This window comes from Nomascus leucogenys, chromosome 21 (genome assembly GCF_006542625.1).
Source record: "Nomascus leucogenys isolate Asia chromosome 21, Asia_NLE_v1, whole genome shotgun sequence".
NCBI lineage: Eukaryota > Metazoa > Chordata > Mammalia > Primates > Hylobatidae > Nomascus > Nomascus leucogenys.
The window spans coordinates 45407616-45426994 of NC_044401.1; the positions used below are offsets into that span (position 1 = coordinate 45407616).

Below are 19379 nucleotides of genomic sequence, written 5' to 3' on the forward strand. Positions count from 1 at the left end.
ACACAACTCCCTCACCCTCTGGCCTCAGGGACCACACTGGTCAAGAGCCTGGTTTCAATTAAAATGGCTCACTGTCAGGGGATTATTCCCCGCCTCCCCCCCCCCAACATTTTATTAGGAAAACTTCCAAACCTGCAGCAAAGTCGAAAGGATTGTGCAGTGCACATACATATCCTCCCCACCCAGATCCTACCTTCACATGTGACATGCTGCTTGACTGCTTATCTATCCACCTGTCTGCCCTTCCATCAACCCGTATTTTTAAAGATGCATTACAAAGTGAGTTGCAGACACTGGTGCACTCCAAGGGTAGACTTAAAACGGCTCTGGCACTCTCTGATGGCTTGTCCATCACACCATCCCCACAACACAAACATACAAAAAGTAAAAGGCATGCTCAGTGCTAAGCAACAAAGATGGCACAGAGGCCAGGTGGGTGTTGTTTTCTTTCCTAGTCTAATTGTTGTTGGCTGCACCATAAAATTATCCAAATACAATGTGGCACAATATGCGGAAGTGTCAAAGGTTTGGAGGTAGACCTATTCTTTGCTGAAGGGCCTGGGCGTGGGGTGAGGCATGTGTGTTGAGGGAACGGGCCTTCCATGTGAAAAGGCCTGTTTGCTGTGGAGGGGAGCCAGGCAGGGTGACTGCTGCTCTTCACTTCCCCCGGATGGCTGGGGGGCGGGGAAGCCTAGCTGCTTTAAGTATGTCTGATACCTTGCAGGCCTGAGAGTTCCACAGCCCAGCCCAAGATCAGGGTGGTTGAGTGTGCCCCTGACCTAGGGTATAAGAAGAGGAGTTGGGAGTCAAGGGTAGGAGAGGGTGAGAGCTGGTGGCTCACCAGAGGTCACCACCATTCCTTGGAGAGGGACAGGACCCAAGGCCAGAGCTGCTGGCCATTCCTAAAAGCTTCCTACCCCCTTGAGCCCAGCCAGAAGCTGCCAGGAAAGCAGCGGTGTGTGGAGCCCAGCCCGTTTCTGGGGATGAGCCAGTGGGAGCCGCGGAGGGGCTGTGGGACATCAGAAAACCTTCATCTACATGGCTTTTTGGCCTCCAATATTTGATGACTCCAAAGCAAAGCCCTAGCCAGCCAAACCAGAAAATAAGCCCCAGGCTTCACACTTGATGAAATCATTGAAGCCACCAGAATGCTCGTCCTTCGTGACTCTGATAATAGTCCCAGTTGAGTTTACCTTGGGTAGTTCCCTGCCTTTCGGAGACAGCCTAAAGCAGCGATGGCAGACGCTGCACATCTCCTTCTCCACACTTGTGGCAGGCATCGCTGTCTCCCCATAGGAGTCTTCTCCAAGGGGCCTGGGCTTGCCCTCAGAATCCTCAATGCAGTCCTCCAAGTAGGTTCTACCAAGTGGTGGGGGCTGGCACACAAGTCACAACTACTGGCCACCTTGGTTGAAACCAAGACTTCCAAGACTCCTTCAGAAAGCGTGACCCACACAGACAGTCAAAAGCTACATAGGCCTGGTCACATTTTATCCCAATCCAAATGTCTCAGCTCCTGCAGTTGAGCTTCAACCTGCCTTTCCCTCAGCCTGCATGCTCAGAGATTGCTGGCATCTTCTGGTCAGCCCCAGACCCTCCTAATGCCCTAGGAGGAACACATGTCATTAAAAGGACCAGGGTCATTTGGCCCTGTCCCAAGGATCAATAACCTATCAATCACCATCATGGGGATTGGGAACAACATCCTGGCTGACAGTGCTCAGAGGACCTAAGTCAGGACTCTTCATCAAAACAAAGCTTAACGTCTAATGCCACCTCGGCAAAGTGAGTTGAATTTAATGGTGCCTGCAGAAAAAATATTTTCATTACACATAGATAGGGATATTGAAGGACATGTGAAATCCCTGTGCAAGCTGTGAACTGCTACACATGCAAGTTATTATTAGTACCTTTGTTACAATGATTGATAGCCAAATGGACAGGAAGTTGTAAATGCGTCTATTAATACAGATTTTCAGCTTTGTAGAATTCAACAGCTTTCCATCAGCAACACAGTGCTTGTGTGGGCTATGGGCCAAGACACAGCCTCTTGCCTCCTCTTATAAAATTGAATGCTGGCTATTCAGAGGAAGGGGCAGGCTGGGAGGTAGGAGGGGATCCAGTGGCCCTGTAAGCCCAGGAAGACATGAGAGGAAGCCCCAGCATCGACGCTCTGTGGAGGTCAAGGCAGGCAAATCGTAAAGCAGCTACCAGGCTACACCACAAACCAGTGAGGACAGAATCCAGCCTGCAGGGGGTAAGGAGGTGGTGACAGTGAGCGTAGGGAACTCCCACAGGTAACCTAGTTGTGTGGGGACAGGCGGAGATGGGGGACAAGGAAGATGGGGGATTTTGCAGATGGGATACATTTGAGCATTCTTCAGATTAAAGAGAACCATTCAGAAGAAAGTCGGACAGGATGGGGAAATGAAGGAATCAAGGGAATGGCAAACTGAAGAGATCACAGTAGAGATGGAGTGGGAGAAAGGAGAAGCTGGGCTGAGGACGAGGGTGTGGCCATGGGGAGATGCTGAAGCCTTAAGTTCCAACAGCAGAGGAGTTCAGGGAAACAGGGTGACCAGCGGTATGACAAGCTGAGGGTGTGGGCTGAAGCTCAGTTCAGATCCCTGGGTCACCTTGGGCAGGTCCCTAAACTTCTCTGATGATCTGTTTCCTCCTGTGTCGATGGGGATAATGCCTCCCTTGCAGGAATACTGTCAGAAATATCAGCGCTATTCCAAGTGATCTCTGACACATGGGGCATCAGGACATGGGAGCTGGCATTGCTGTGGGTGCCACTGGAGCTGACACTCTAGGAACTCGGAGACCCACGTGTAGTACAGCTTGTCCACAGGGAAAGGCAAGGCACCCAGAACAGCAGAACTCGGGGCAGAGGGCGAGAGTGTGAGGCAGGACCAAGGTCTTTGGGGAATGTAGGGGGTGACCAGGAGGTATGTGACAGGAAAAGTGGAGGGATGGGACAATCTCAAAAGAGGAGAGGGAGCAAAGGGGATGGGAGGCAATGAGCCAAAGGCACTACTAGGGGGCGAGAAACATGTGACCTGGGTGTGGGAGGCCTCCCACCACCAGCCGCCCCAGCCTCCCCCTACTCTGTGGTCTCAGGGACCAACAGACCCAGGAGAAGGAGCAGGTGGGGAGTTGTGCATGAGGCTGAGGATGAAGAGGAGCCTGTTCACCATGAAACATGGGCAGTGGAGAACAGAGCTGAGCTATGAAGAACCACCTGGAAAAGGGGGCAGTGGAGTGCCATGGTTAACACAGGGATTCTGGAATCAGGCTTCCCCGGGCTGGCCTCCTGAATCTGCTATTCACCAGCAGTGGCTGCCATTTCACCCCTTTGTATATTGGTTTCTTGACTTTTAAATGGGGCCAGTAAAAATGCCTTGCGGGTAGGGTTGTTGTGTGAGTTAGCTCGCTTAACCTCTATAAACCACTTAGAATAGTGTTGGCTCATTAAACATCACTGCCTTATCATGGCGGGGTGTGGGGGAAGCTTGGCACAGGTCTTTTTGGAGGATGTGAAGGGGTACCCTTTTTGTCAGCGTGAATCACAGATTTCCACAGCTAAAGGGCCTCATAAGGTTACCCAGGCCATGCCCAGTCGGAAACAAGAGCAGCCAGGACTGAGAACACCCAGGGCCTGAGGGAGCTGCTTGGCCAGTCTGAGCCTTGGCGGGGAGGCTCACACCACAGAGGCCCCCTTCGGCCCTGCGTGGGGAGCTCCCTGAGGCATGCCAGAGCAGGGCACAGTGGCCCTCAGCAAGGCCTCTGAGGCAGGGCACAGGGACCCTCAGGGAGGCCTCTGAGGCAGGGCACGGGGACCATGGGAACCCTCAGCAGGGCCCCTGAGGCAGGGCACAGGGACCCTCAGTGATGCCTCTGAGGCAGGGCACGGGCACCCTCAACTCTGGCCCAGGAACAAAGCCACTGTTCCATTCACCCCCAAATGCCACTCTGGGTCTGCAGAGGCCCAAGGCAGCCATGGGTGACTGCAGAGGGCTAGCAGGACCGCAGTGGGGCTGCAGGAAGGAAGGAGCCAGCTTGGGATGGGGCAGAAATGAGGAGGGGTTCTCTTCTTCCCATCCTCACCCAGCTCAGTGTTATAACCAGGCAGACGTCAGGCCCTCAGGGTACAAATCATCTCTCCATAGCTGGCTCAAAAATAGTTTCCACTAGCTCTGGAATGCACTGTGGCTTCCTTGGCTTCCCTCAGCGAAGCTCCATCCCCTCCGGGAGTCCATTCTGGCTCACAGAAGGCTGAAGAGGGAGGACTGGGCTCAGTGCCTGAGACAGGAGGGCCGTCCCCTTCTCTCTTCTCACGGCCCTGTCCCCCACCCCCATGCCCACCGTGTCTCCTGCACACACACTCACTTCCTCCTGCTTCCTCTCATTGTCTCATCTCAGTTTCTGCCTCTCAGTGTCCCGCTGTGTTTCCCCACTCTCCTCACATCCCCCAAGGAACCCTCCCCTCTCCGCGGCAGTGTCCCCTCCTCCTCCCTCTTCCCCTCTCCTCCGAACAGGCAGCCATGTAAACAGGAAGTGGCTCAAAGACATAGAGGGAGTGTGGCTGGAAGCCTTTACACATGGGAGGTAATTTCCCTATCACCCAAAGTCAGATTTCATGTGTGTTCTAGACAGCTCTGTGTGAGGCTCTGGGCCCAGCTTCTGGAACTCTCCATCAACTGTCATAGGCAGAGCAGGAAGCCAAGTCAGCAGCTGTGTGCTTCAGGTCGCTGGTGTCTGTGTGGCTCAGGGCTGTGTGACACTGCTGAGCCAGGGCAGCTGGAGATGAGATTACAAAGCGCGGAATGCGCGGTGGCTGGGGAGAGCTCGGTGACGGTCCCGCTTGGCGCTCACAAGCTGGGCCAACCACAGTCCTCTCTGGAGCACCAGAGCCAGACCCAGGATGGGCTATCTGTGGCCAAACACATACATAAGCTTCCAAGGACTGCGGCCTCTGTCTGAGGCTTTGAAGATTTCCTGGGGGGAAATCCCTCCTAAGAAGCGCTATTCCTGGTTCTGCTGACAAGCAGGTTGGTACTACGTAACAGACCCATTGCCCTCCCATGCCCTCATGTGTCCCCACCTGACCTGTGCTGCCTGGTGTTCTCGAGGTGTCTCCAAGCCTGGTCCCCACGGCAATGTGCCCATCCCACTATTTTCCCTCTCCCCTCCATGTGCTGGTGTTGATTGTAGAAAAAGTAAAGAACAGAGATTTCTGAAACGCACAGGACATGTTCCCAACTTCCTCACAAGGGATCTCAGCTTGGGTCCAGGCACCTCAGTAGCAACTAAATAAATCTCCGAGGGCAAGACAGAAGTTGCTCTTGAAAAGTTTTGTTCTCACCATGGGTTTCCTGCGCTTGTGAACAGCATTACCATGCCTGGGGGGAGTTATGGATTGGAGAACTTGCCAACAAAGGGCTGTTTCTTTCACAAAGAAAGCACAGCTCTCCCTTGCTTAGAACCACCCCTAGAACTCAGCTTTGGTGGAACGTCTCCCCTGCTCTCCTCGGTCCTATCCCTGTCCCTCCACTGTGCAACTCCTCACACCTGCTGGGGAAGTCCTCTCTGAGCGGTGCTGCCGTGCAACCTCACCCACCTACCTGCTGGCTGTGGGCAGCGGTCCAGTTTCCTCACCAGTAAGACAGGAATAGTGCCTTGTCTATCTTATAGGATCAGGGATATTCTTAGTCAATGTGCAACAGAGAAATGTATGTTTTACTTCAATGTTTACTGCCTTCTGGGAAGTTGTAATTCCACTGAGATAACAAGCCATTAAAATCTCTTAATAATAGTAAAACTTTATGGAATTCTTACAATAGGCTAGGCATGGTTCTAAGCATTTTACATGGATTATCTCATTCATTAGTCCTCCCAATAATAACTCTATGTTGTGGTACAATTATTACTCTAATTTTTACAGATGTGGAAATAAGGCACAGAGAAGCCAAGTAACTGATCCAAAACCACACAGCAGGCAGGTGGCAGGGCTGGAATTTGACCCATATCTGTTTGACCAGAAGCCCATACTCCTTACCACTATGAGAAGAGAGCATTTCAAGGAGGACATGGTCAACAGAGTCTGCTACAGCCGAGAAGTCAAGTACGATGAGGACTGAGAGCCCATAGATTTATCAAGACAAGGTCACTGGGGACGTGGGAAGACCTATTTTAGTGGAGTCACTGGACTGAATTCAAATTAGACTGAGTTAAGGACTGAGAGGGGGGCAGTGAAGGAAGGCAGCAAGTGTAGACAACTGTTTTAAGGATGTGGTTGTGGGCTGGGCACGGTGGCTCACGGCTGTAATCCCAGCACCTTGGGAGGCCGAGGCAGGAGGATCACCTGAGGTTAGGAGTTTGAGACCAGTCTGACCAACATGGTGAAACCCTGTCTCTACTAAAAATACAAAAATTAGCTGGGTGTAGTGGCACACGCTTGTAATCCCAGCTACTCAGAAGGCTGAGGCAGGAAAATTGCTTGAACCCAGGAGGTGGAGGAGGTTGCAGTGAGCTGAGATTGTGCCATTGCACTCTAGCTTGGGCGACAAGAGTGAAACTCCGTCTCGCAAAAAAAAAGAAAAAAAAATGTGGTTGTGAATATGGAGGAAAGGGGAGCTCGCAGTGAGTGTGGTGCAGACTAATGACAGGGTTTTTATTTTCTATTCTTTTATTTTCCTTTTCTTTCTTTTTTTTTTCTTTAATATTTTAAGATTAAACAGGCCAGGCGTGGTGGCTCACGCCTGTAATCCCAACACTCTGGGAGGCTGAGACAAACCTGGGCAACATGACAAAACCCTGTCTCTACTAAAAATACAAAAATTAGCCAGGCCTGGTGGCGGGCGCCTGTAATCCCAGCTACTCTGAAGGCTGAGACACGATAATTGCTTGAACCAGGGAGGTGGAGGTTGCAATGGGCCAAGATTGCACCACTGCACTCCACCCTGGGCAACAGAGCGAGACTCTGTCTCAAAAAAAAAAAAAAAAAAAAAAAAAAAAGAGAGGGAGAGAGATTAAACAGACCACAGCATGTTCAAAAGCTGACCAGAAGACTTAGTTAAGACACATAGGTATAGAATCACTTGGCACATTGATGGACTTGTTTGTTTGCTGGTCTGCCTCATCTCATTAGCCTACAAACCCACACACAATCAAAGCCTCTGTTTTATGTTTCTGTGCCCCACGCCTAGCATGGTGTCAGGCGTGTAGGAGATGCTCAGAACATGCTGTCGTTTGGTTGTGGTTGACAATATCACCAGGACAAACCTCAAACCCTGGGGGAAGACATCCAATGCTGGACATAAGAAAAGGAACAGAAGTATTATTGATACCTGAAGAACTTATATGTGATTCTTGAGATATTTCAGATTCTTAACAAATGTCCAAGAAACCCAGAGACTTCAGAATAACATGAGAAAAAGACGATTAAGAATTCTCTTTCCTCTGGAAGAACATGGTTGTGGTCACACTGAAATCGCAGCCTTGTATCTCCCACTGTTCTTGCAGATTGTTTGGGTTTCTCCAGCAAAAGGCTCTTTAGAGATACAAACAATGACACATCTTTAGTCTCAGGGACAGCTGCTCCTCTGTCCGTGGCATATTGTTAATAAACCAGCCCCATCAGTCAGCTGATGGTGTTTCCTGACAGGCAGTGTCCTTCATTGGCTGGACCACAGGGGGGCATTCTGTATCTGAGCAGCAAAATACTACTGCTATAAAAAAAATAAGGTCATCTTGCTTCAAGCCAAGGTCCTCCAAACTTCAACATTAACTTTCTGAGATGATGGTACTGGCTAGAAAGCTAAGACTCCATTGCAAAAAGCAACAGAACCATCTCAAAGGCTATCTTTGCCTTTCTGGTCTTAGCCACCTGATTTCTCAATGCTGATGCCAGCTGGGTGCAGTGGCTTAGGCCTATAATCCCAGCAGTTTGGGAGGCTGAGGTGGGAGGATCCCTTGAGTCAGGAGTTGTAGACCAGCCTGGGCAACATAGTGAGACCCCATCTCTAAGAAAAAATTAAAAATTAGCCAGGCATGGTGGCACATGCCTGTAGTCCCAGCTACTTGGAAGGCTGAGGTGGGAGGATTGCTTGAGCCCAGGAGTTCAAGCCTGCAATGAGCTGTGATTTGCATGCCAGTCTAGGAGACAGAGTGAGACCCTATCTCAAACAACAACAACAACAAATAAAATCAATGCCGATGCCCAGCTGCCATGTCACAGGGAGATTAAGGCAGTGGAGGGAAGATGGACAAATCCTGTGTTCTTTAATGAACTCACCTTTCCAGTTTCAAAGAAATCTAAAACCAGCTGAGTGAAATCAACCATAGTCCTCTTCTAGGACCCTGAGAATGCTGATTCAGAAAGAAAAACAGAAGGCTGTAGCCAAAAGAAACAGAGGTACTTTAGGTCAACACCTTAGGTTCGGCTTAACCTGCCCAATCCATCTGGCAGGCACTTCTGGGGAAATGCCAACCACATCTGGAAAGTGTAAACTCACCACCCTCTTGGTCACTACAACAGGATGCAAGGGTTACTATTTTCAAACTGGAAACCATCATGGTGTTGTGGATGGTTAACGGTTCCCATATTCTACCCCAGGCTGGCCACTGTTCAGAGACTAGCTGCATTCTCAAAGGACGGAGGTGGTTTGGAACGTCCCATGTGTAGGCCACACTGAAGCCTGGCTGCCGGGACCCCAGTCAAGACATGAGACAGCAGGGAAGCAGCTGCTCAGCAGAAGAGCAGCCCCCTAGGGTTAGGGGAGGTAGACTTTGTTTGGGTGAAGACTTTTGGCCCAAAATTTCAGTGGGGAGTGTGGCCCACATGCCAGTCTTCTCAGCCTTAGCCTCCCACATGGGCAGGGTGAGTGACAGCACACCAATCTCCTGGCACAGTAATAACAACAAGTAAATGAGATCATTCACATCAAGGGTGTTTTATAAATTAGAATAGACTAAAAAAGATGCACTTGTGGCCGGGCACGGTGGCTCACGCCTGTAATCCCAGCACTTTGGGAGGCCGAGGTGGGTGGATCACGAGGTCAGGAGTTCGAGACCAGTCTGGCCAACATAGTGAAACCCTGTCTCTACTAAAAATACACAAAAAATTAGCCAGGTGTGGTGGTGGGCGCCTGTAATCCCAGCTACTCAGGTGGCTGAGGCAGGAGAATCGCGTGAACCTGGGAGGCGGAGGTTGCAGTGAGCCAAGATCGTGCCACTGCACTCCAGCCTGGGCAACAGAATGAGACTCATCTCAAAAAACAAAAAAACAGAAAAACAAAAAAACAAAGGTGCACTTGTAGTTCAGCATCATCAATTACAACAGCCAGATACCCACTGACTACTAAGAGGAGCTCTGTGTCTTTCATCAAATTATAGTCACAAAACGATGAGCACCTCAGGCAGTTGCCTGGTCCATGTGTAGCCTTCAGGCCTGGTTCACTGTGTCTGACATATCCTTATGTAACCCAGAGAAACTCACTTAAGAAAACAGGGGCTAAATCTTTCCTAAAATTTTGACAGAGATAAAGAACGCTTATAAGGTAGGACTTGGAAAATGTAGGCTAAGTGCCAGGGTGGTGGGAAGGGTCTTAAGCTAATCAAAAAAAGTAAATTTGGTAGAAATGAGCTAATTGTTTACCTGCAAAAGGCAGTGCAAGGTTCTCCCTGTCTGACTCTATAATCAAAAATCACAAGAAGCCCTAGTTCAGGCTCTGGGCTTCAATTTTCCCCAATGTAAACAGTCGAAGCAGGCAATGCACTGTAGACACACCGTGTGTGACAGGCTCTGCTAGGAAAGGCATGAGATGCAAAAAAAATCCTCCTAGTTAGGGCTTGCTCATGATGAGTGCAAAATACTAACAAATGAGCCTGTCTGTTTCCAAGGAAATGATCTCAATATAGTGAAAAGGCCATTAAAACAGATTCTCAGCTGGGTGCAGTGGCTCACATCTATAATCCCAACACTTTGGAAGGCTGAGAAGGGAGGATTGCTTGAGCACAAGAGTTTGAAGCTGCAGTGGGCTACTGAGTGTACCACTGCACTCCAGCCTGGTCAACAGGGCAAGACCCTGTCTCTTAAAAAAAAAAAAGATTCTCCTTGTGTTATTATAGTATTGCCTGTTGCTAAAGGCCAACTTCATGACGTCAAATAATACACCAACCTGGGTTGCATATTTCTTTAGCTTAGGGACATCTGGACTCACCTGATAGACTTTGGGGGTGGTGGCTATGGGGTGGAGTGACAGCAGGTTCCCTCCTCTGGGTCAGTGAGCAACAGTCAGAGCCCAGGAAGGAGCCCTGGAAAGAGGAAGGAAACCTTCGAGCAGATCAGACTCAGAGCACCTTCCAGACTCAAGGGAGCTTTTGGATCTGGGTGGAGCTCTTAGGTCAGTGTTCTGAGTGTGATGGACACTCACCCCAAAGACAACATAGCTCCATCCAGACCTGTCCCACCTCACCAGAGGCACCGAGCAGCAGAAGCCTATAAATAACCAACTATGTTGAAGTATCTAAAACCAAGACCAAACTCAAAGTGTCAGCCCAACCCCTAAGAAATGGAACAAAAGGATCCTTAAGAATAACCATTTCAGCCACTGGAGGTCTCTCACAGTTTTAAATTTAAACATGGAAAAGTTTCCAACATGTTATCCTATAATATCAAAAGGCTAATACCACCCACACCTCAAGCCTACATGACTAAGATCTTATCTTTGGCATTCTTAGGTCTTCCTAGTATTTTCCTTTGCTTTTTAAATGTCATTATTTCCTTCACAAGCCAAACTTCGTGACCTTAAGCACCAGGCCTGAAGTTCAAAGGCACACACAGAATCCTCGCCACAGGGTTCTGTTTGCAAACTTCTCTTCCTAAGTAGAGGGAGGGGGACGGTGAGGGGAGGCCCAATGCTTAGATTTTCAGAATCACAGGTGAATTGTTGCTTAAGATGTTTCTGGACACAGGATCTGAGAGGTAAGCAAAAGCAGTGAAAAAACTCCATTTACTGAGCTAAGCGCAGAGCACCGAGAAGGCAGGTTCTCAAAATGCTTCTCAACACTCTGTTTTTTTTGTCTTTCAAGATCTCAAAGAAGTCTTAATGGTAAAGGTAGAAGCATAAGATGATTCATGTTCCCATTCGTCGTTTCCAGAAAGTTTCAAGAGAAGAAGCGGAAAATTCCAGGGGCAATAAAAATTTAGAAATTAATTCAAGACTGAAACTCCAGCTGTATATCCCTGGCAGCCAGTACAACACTTGGCTTATGAAGAATGCTCAATGAACTTTTGTTGAATGAGATGAATGCAGCAACCTGCCTAACATAAAATGACCTTCAATGAGAGATTGTTGTTTCTATATTTGTAGCTGCATTGTCTCAGATCAGATACTTATTAAGCTCTGGTTTTTCCAAAGCTCTGGTTTCTCCAACCACAAGCTGCAAGAGGCTGGCTGACTCCAGAGATGAGCAGCCCAGCTGGCTCATGTGACTAGTTTAAAAGATGCATTATTTCATTACAGGATCACAAGCCCTACAATTTGGTACCTTTTTGCTTTTCAAGTGAACTTGAGTAGTGGCCAGAAACAGATGGCTTTTTTTTTTTTTTTTGAGATCTGTTGCCCGGGCTGAAGTGCAGTGGCATGATCTCTGCTCACTGCAACCTCCACCTTCTGGGCTCCAGCGGTCCTCCTACCTCAGCCTCCCAAGTAGCTGGGACCACAGGCACACGCCACCACAGCTGGATAATTTTTTGTAGAGATGGGGTCTTGCTATGTTACCCAGGCTGGTTTTGAACTCCTGAGCTCAAGCAATCCACTCACCACCTTGGCCTCCCAAAGTGCTAGGGTTACAGGTGTGAGCCACTGCACCCAGCCCCGGGGGAGAAAAATATACTCAGTGCCCCTGGTGGTAGGGCCCCTGCAAGGAGCTTTATAGTAGTTCCTCACAACTCCCTTCTGGGTAGGTTTTTCCTCCTTACTTGATAGATAATAAAAAAATCTAGGTTTGTCTCATTCCAGAGCCATTTCCTTTCCATTATATAAGGAGGCCTCTAAAGGCTTTTGCAGTATTCCTGTGCAGGGGACAAAGATAAACATCTCTGTGCTGGTTACTGCCATGGTTTTTGGCAGCTCTGCCTGTGTTATCATTGCCTAAGGAACATGCATTGTCCTTAGTCACCCTGTATGTGGTATCCTGCAGAAGTATTACTACCACTCACAGGTGTCTCATTCCTTATGATGACAGTTATTGAAGAACCCTGTAACAAATTCTGTTCTCAGAGCCACCTGTTCCAAAATGGAACCGGACTCTCCTGGCCCTCACTGTCATGTACATATTTAGGATTTCTATGATACCAGGTAAGGGAAATTGCTACACTGGTTTCTGAAGCTCTGCCTGGGGGCTTCCTTTGGGAGAGAGGGGTCCTTTCTCTGGAAGATATATCTTGCATCCTTGTATTTGCTAGAAGCACCTGGGTAAACACCAAACTGAGCAGAGATTAATGTATGTGGAAAAACCTGAAGAATTTCTAGGTGCTCCTACCAGAAGCACACAGTGGTGGTGATCCTGCCAAGAGGTCCCTTTCCTGGAGATTAAATACGTCCAATCTAGGTTCATTCAAAAGGTACTTTTAGCTCAGGCCTGTAATCCCAGGACTTTGGGATGTTGAGGTGGGAGGATCCCTTGAGCCCAGGAGTTCGAAACCAGCCTGGGCAACATAGGGAGACCCTGTCTCTATTGTAAAACAAACAAAAGGTACTTTTGGAGACCTCTGTCGTGGAAGTCACCTTCAAGACAGTACTGTAACGAGCCATTTGTGAAATATGCCAATTGCAATGACAGAGATACAGCAGCAACCCGAGCCCCAAGGACGGCTGCCAGGCTACTGATTCTGAGTGTGAAAATTACATTACTAAAGAAAACAATATAAATATGGTGAGAAACACTTTTAAAACTGTATCTGGATAACTGTTGCCATGGCAGGTGTTTTGTTTGGCAAGAGTCAAGAAGCCTAGGATGTGGCCTTAATCTCAGGAGTGGCTTTAACTAGACAGGGTTAACAGAACTGCCTTTAACTAGACAGGGTTAACAGAACTGCCTTTAACTAGACAGGGTTAACAGAACTTTGCTAAATCGGCCAGGAACTGTTAGCCCAGACCCAGAACCCATGCTTGGATGCTGGCCCTGGCCTACTAGGAATGATGCTACTAGTACCATGCTTCTTTTTTTTTTTTTTTACGTTTGGGAGAGAACGGAGGATGCCCCTTGACTTCTAATTGCCTGCCACATAGTAATAAAAGATTCTTGCTCAAACTTTGGGTAAAATAAAGGAGACGTATACATGAGACCTTACTCAGAGGTGCTTTTGAGATCTTACAGCCACGAGACCAAAAGGGCTCTGTTCAAAATTCTATATCCTATTTGATTTAAATTTCCTCATTTTGTAGAACCCAAGAATGAGGCTGACCATTAGCAAATGATTCAATGTACTCCAGTGCAGTCATTTTAAGTGTAGAGAAGGCTGAAAGCATCTGGGTTGAAACTGACCTCGTCAATGTACCACAAGGGAGTAGCTCAAATCCCAGAAAATGCACTGTTTGGACACAGAAACTAACAAAGAAACTCAAAGTTTGAGCAAGAATCTTTTATTACATGAAAAACAACTGAACAGAACATGTCCTGCTTCTCATATTCTGTGGGTCAATACTTTATGAGACTCAAAAGAAAAGAAATCCTCTTGATGGCCCCAGGAAGCTCCCCTCACACACACAGAAACAGTCTGTGGACAGAACCATCCTCTCAGTCAAGCTGCCTCTAGAAACCGCGGGGAGACACAAGAGCCCCAAGCTCACACACATTCCCATGACAATGTGTCACAAAAGTAATAACAGAGTTGTTCAATTGCTTCCAGACCTTAGTCGGATTTGTTCACTGCTCATTTTGATGACGGATAACATACTGCGAACCTGTAATCTCTTGCACTTTGCCCCCAGCCCTGTCTTGGTAGGGGCAAGGACTGTAAGCCTCCTACTGACAGAGAGTCCAGTGAAGTGGAAGGAGTTTCTCTGGGGTGACCCTACCTATTCTGGCCCTGGTTCTGCCTCAGCCACTTCTTCAAGTGCACCCCTCAACCCCACTCTGAAGACAGACCACAACCACACGATTTCCTTCCAAGACAGGCTGCAGGGAAGAGGGGGTGTAAAACTGTGAGAGAATGCTGAAGTCAGCTGCTTGGGAGTCTCTGAGTCAGCACCTTCAAGAGCAGAGTGGTGGCTGGGAAACAGGCTTCTCTGCCACAACAACTCCAGATGTAGCCGTGACCCAAGAGCTCAAAACCAACACACACAATTCTGGAGTGGGAGCCCCATGCTGACCACAGGTGCCAAGGACCCAGGGGCTGGAATTCCTTACCCATCCCTTCACAGCCCCTCCTGAGCTGTAAGGTTTGAGAGACAAGGAAGGGCTGGTGCTGTAACACTGTGAAAGAAGCCACTGCATGAACATGTTATCAAGTCCTGCCTGGAGCTGGACTCAGTTTAAGTCCTTCCCAAATTGTCAAACAACAATGATCTCACTCCAGAAACTATTTTCTCCGGAAAGACTTGGATAGCGTCACGTTTCAACTAGTTGTTGCTTTTAAAGTGAAGAGGTGGAGGAGGCTAGTTGGGAGTGCAATGGAAAGACATTCAAAATGTTCTCATCAATGATTTACTAAAGTAATTCGACTTCAAGTGCTCCTTAGGATATAATATTATAGGAAAAAAAGCATCATACAAAATTGTATGCAGCCATAAACACACATAACTTAGAAGAAAGTTTAGAAGGAAATAAACTAACCTCTTAAAATAAGAGTGATGAAATTATGGATGATTTTTAAATTTCTTACTACTGCTCAGAATATTCTCAACCTAAGGCTAATCCCCCAACTCTCTGGCAAGGTCTTGACTGAGCACACAGCCTCAGAAGTGATGGACACGAAACAGCCTGGGTGAAAGGAGGTCTGGTTTCCCAGATGGTCCAAATTACTCCTGGTCACCAAGAAGACAGACAGCACCAACTGGCCACATATCCATCAACTTCCCTGTATTTTTCAAGTTTTCTTTAATGATTGTCTATGGCTTTTCCAGTGGGGAAGAAAAAAGACATTCCATTCTGCAACCTCAGGGAAGTTAGTGACTTTAGGCATCGTTGATCTAGGAGCCTCAAGGGCTTGGCAAACCTCTGGTTTCTCTACCCCATGATGTGAGCATTTCCCGATCCCGCAGGATTGTATGGGGTAAAGGGAAGAAAAAGAGATAGAGCACCAGGGGTTTTTGGATATGAAGTCTGGCAGAATCCTGTAATGCAGGATTAACTCAGGACTGTGGGTTCTGATGATTGAGCAAAAAAAAAGCTGCATTTTCACTCAGCTATGGAATATTCCTATTTCCAAAATGACCAGTTTTCCCCACTGAGGGCCTCTCATACCCCATCTCCCACTTGCCCTGTCTCCCAGGCTCTGTACTCAGAGAAATGCCCAATCTCAGCGAGACAGAGGAGGCATCTAACATCCACTGGGTCCTGTTCCCTACCGAGTACCAGGCCAGGGCCTTCATCTCTGTCTTCTCCTTCACTTCTCAAAATAATGCAGAAACAAGTGGTGCTGGCCCATCTTAGGAGACAGGAAAAGACAAAGTCCAAGACAACCAAGGTCACAGCCTGATGAACTGTGGAGATGAAACGTGCACCCAGCATCTGACTCAGATGCCCTTGCTCCCAGGCTGCATGGACACACGCAGCCTTCTAGGGTAAAGACATACCAGAGGGTTATTTCAGGCTCCTGAAGGGGAAGGAGGGAATGGTTCTGTCATGTTTGCTAATATCTCTTTAAAATAAAAACTGCTAAAAAGCCTGCCAGGCTGCTTAGAGCTTTTGTTATGGCTACTAAGAGGAATGGAAACTCCATTCCACCACCCCGGAATTTTTTAGGCAAAGCCTGGGGGAAGGCGGGGCCCTCCAGCACCCGGCACCAGGTGTGGGCCCCCCCCCCAGAGGGGTGTGGCACTGACTCATAGAGGAGCCGGCATTGGGTGTGTCTTCCTTTTGTGTCAGGCAATGTGCTGGGTGCTTCACACACATCTCTTATTCCTCATAACAACTCTATGCCCAAGTCACACTAGCAGATACGGTATGATGGGACTTAGGCCCAGGCCTCCTGCTGTTGAGCCCAAACTTTTTCTACTAACCAGATAGAACCATCTAGCTAACACCAACCTATCATCACTCTGCTGAGGAAAGCGTTGATCCCTGTTGCATGCTTGGCATGTCGAATCCTGATTTTTCCACCTACTTTACTCTGCAATGACATTGCTAAGTCCTGCACTTTGCAGGGCAACTCCAGTTTTAGACATGCTGGCCCCACGACGCCCATGGGTGTACTCACGCTTGTCTCATGGCAAGGTCCGCTCCAGGAACTGCTTCCCTTGTTAACCCACATCTGTGCAACCCTGCGTGGAGGTACAATTCCTCCTCCCACAGGATGGAGTATCTGCATGTTCCTGGTTTGCTTCAGATGCACCTTATGCTTTCTTTCCCAACTGAACCCTTCGTTCCTTTCAAATCCACCCATCCCAATTGGAAGACCATTCTTAAGGAGGGAGCCCTGGAAACCACAGAATACATGATGTGTAGAAGAAACCACAGCCCTGCCTAAAACTGTTTCACTTACTACCTTTACAGGTGGCATGGTGTTAGATAAAATTTGAGATACAATTTTGAAGCATTTAATCAGAACGCAATACCAGAGTGGGAACTGCCAACTTGTCATTTAACTGGAATCAATGTAAACTCCTGTGTTTAGATTCAGAAAATTAAGAGCTCCAACACAACACACTAAAAAAGTACCTCTCCTTCTGAACCACAGTTCTAAAAAATAAAATAAATTAAAAGCCTCAAACTTTTGGTAGTGAAGTTAAAAACCAGCTCAAGAGTGTACTGTGACTGTTTAACAGAAAGAAAAGGTGGGCTGGGCGCAGTGGCTCACACCTGTAATCCCAGCACATTGGGAGGCCGAGGTAGGTGGATAACCTGAGGTCAGGACTTCGAGACCAGCCTGGCCAACATGGCGAAATGCCATCTCTACTTTAAAAAAAAAAAAAAATTAGCCAGGCATGGTGGTGGGCACTTGTAATCCCAGCTACACAGGAGGCTGAGACAGGAGAATCACTTGAACCCAGGAGGCACAGGTTGCAGTAAGATGAGATTGCGCCACTGCACTCCAGCCTAGGCAACAGAGTGAGACTTCATCTCAAAAAAAAAAAAAAAAAGAAAAAGAAACAAGAAAGAAAGAAAGAGAGAAAGACAGAGAGAGAGAGAGAGAGAAGAAGGAGGAGGAGGAGGGGAGGAGGAGGAGGAGGAGGGGAGGAGGAGGAGGAGGAGGAAGAAGAAAAATAAAAAAATAAAAAAAGGTGAACGTATTGTCAGGGTGCATCCATGTAAGCGGAATGTCCAAATCATAGGAAATGAATGCTCCACTGAACCCTGGACCAAGCCCTCATCAACCAGCATGACAAGAAATGCCCTTGATTCTGTGAAGCATGCTTCACAAATGATAGCACCCTCAGACAAGGAAGAGACTTGGGATGTCTAGCCTAGATCAGCAGAGAGAACAGAGAAACATAAAGAAGCTTTTAGATGTTTGACAGGTTGTCACGTGGAAGGGGGACTCTAGAATGTTAACCATTGGGTGGAAGTTATTGAGAAACAAGTTTCTCTTCAATATAAAGAGGAATTCTGGGCCGGGCACAGTGGCTCACGTCTGTAATCCCAGCACTTTGGGAGGAGATCAGGAGTTCAAGACCAGCCTGGCCAACATGGTGAAACCCCGTCTCTACTAAAAATACAAAAATCAGCCAAGTGTGGTGGCGGGCGCCTATAATCCCAGCTACTCGGGAGTCTGAGACAGGAGAATTGCTTGAACCTGGGAGGCAGAGGTTGCAGTGAGTCGAGATCCTGCCACTGCACTCCAGCCTGGGCAACAGAGTGAGACTCCATCTCAGAAAAAAAAAAAGAAAGAGGAATTCTGGCAGGAAAAATAAGAGCTCCCAGAGATGTCCACATCCTAATCCCTGGAACCTGTGACTTTGTGGCCTTACATGGTGAAAGGGACTGTGCAGGTGTGAGTAAGCTGAGGACCTGGGGATGGGGAGACTTTCCAGGGTTCGACTGAGGGTCCCTTGTAACCACAAGGGTCTGTAGGAGAGGGAGAAGGATTTGACAACAGAAGCAGAGGTCAGAGTCAGAGAGATCTGAGGATGTTACTCTGCTGGTTTTGAAAATGGAAGAAGGAGCTGCAAGCCAAAAATACAGGTGGCCTCTAGGAACTGGAAAAGGCTGGGACACAGATTCTCCCCTGGAGCTTCTAGGAGGTATGTAGCCCTGCTGGCACCTTGATTCTAGCCAAATAAGATCCATTTCAGACTTCTGGGCTCCAGAACTGTAATGGATTAAATGTGTATTATTTTAAGCCAACAGGTTTGTGGTGAGTTATGGGAGCAGCAATAAGATATGAGTTCACTGGCTAAGTAGCAGATGGCTACTACCAGCCCCAGTGAGTTCCCTGTCCCAGGAGGCAATCAAGAAGAGACTGAACATCTCTACCTGTCAGGAATGCTGTGCAGGCCAGTCTTGCATGAATGGGGAAGTAAGGTGGATGACCCACGGTCAGGCCCCTTGAACTCTGAGAGACCACAATTCATGGCAATGCCTTCTGCTTTTGTATTCTGCACACTGATCCCCATCTCCTGCCTATGGGCGGCAAGGCTTGCCCACTGTCTTCTTCAAGGAGAGCCATGGTAATGACACTTTCTACCACCACCGAGTAAAAGGCAGGCTTTGGGAGGGTGTCCTAACGGCATCTGGGCCTGGCTCAGAGCTAAAGTGCTGGCTGGGGACACTTACCTGAGCAGAGGACTCCCTTGTTCCTGGCACAGGAGAAGTTGTCGCACTCACAGAAGGGCCCGTAGATCTTGCCGAACTCGCTCTCGAAGCAGGAGCACTGGTTGCAGCTGCACTCCCCGCGCCCGCTGCACAGTGGCTTGCCCTCTGCCTCCCGGCACAGGTTCTGGTACACGCTCTGGTTCTCCCCATCCTGGCACTCGCACCTGGTGCCCAGGTAGCCGGGGCTGCACTCACACAGGCCGCAGACATAGGTCCCACTCCCGCTGCACCTGGCACTGTTGGGTTCCAGCCCCACGCTGCAGCCGCACGTGCAATTGTAGGTAACCCCCACCTCCAGGCTGTCCCGGAATCCCACCGGCCGCAGGGCAAACACGTGCTCCGTGTGTCTGCTGGGACAGCTTCGGGCCTCCACTGATACCTCAAAAGATGCC

The 19379-nt window shown here is 48.5% G+C and overlaps 1 protein-coding gene across 2 annotated transcripts in view; it reads right to left on the reverse strand.

Moving 5' to 3' along the window:
- The window catches only part of ITGB5 (integrin subunit beta 5), a 122878-nt gene that overhangs the window by 13337 nt on the left and 90162 nt on the right, over positions 1-19379 (reverse strand). For both annotated transcript variants that reach the window (XM_030802219.1, XM_030802220.1), the window contains exon 10: positions 18949-19378. In XM_030802219.1, the coding sequence (XP_030658079.1) occupies positions 18949-19378 (430 nt within the window). The remainder of the gene's footprint in view (positions 1-18948; position 19379) is intronic.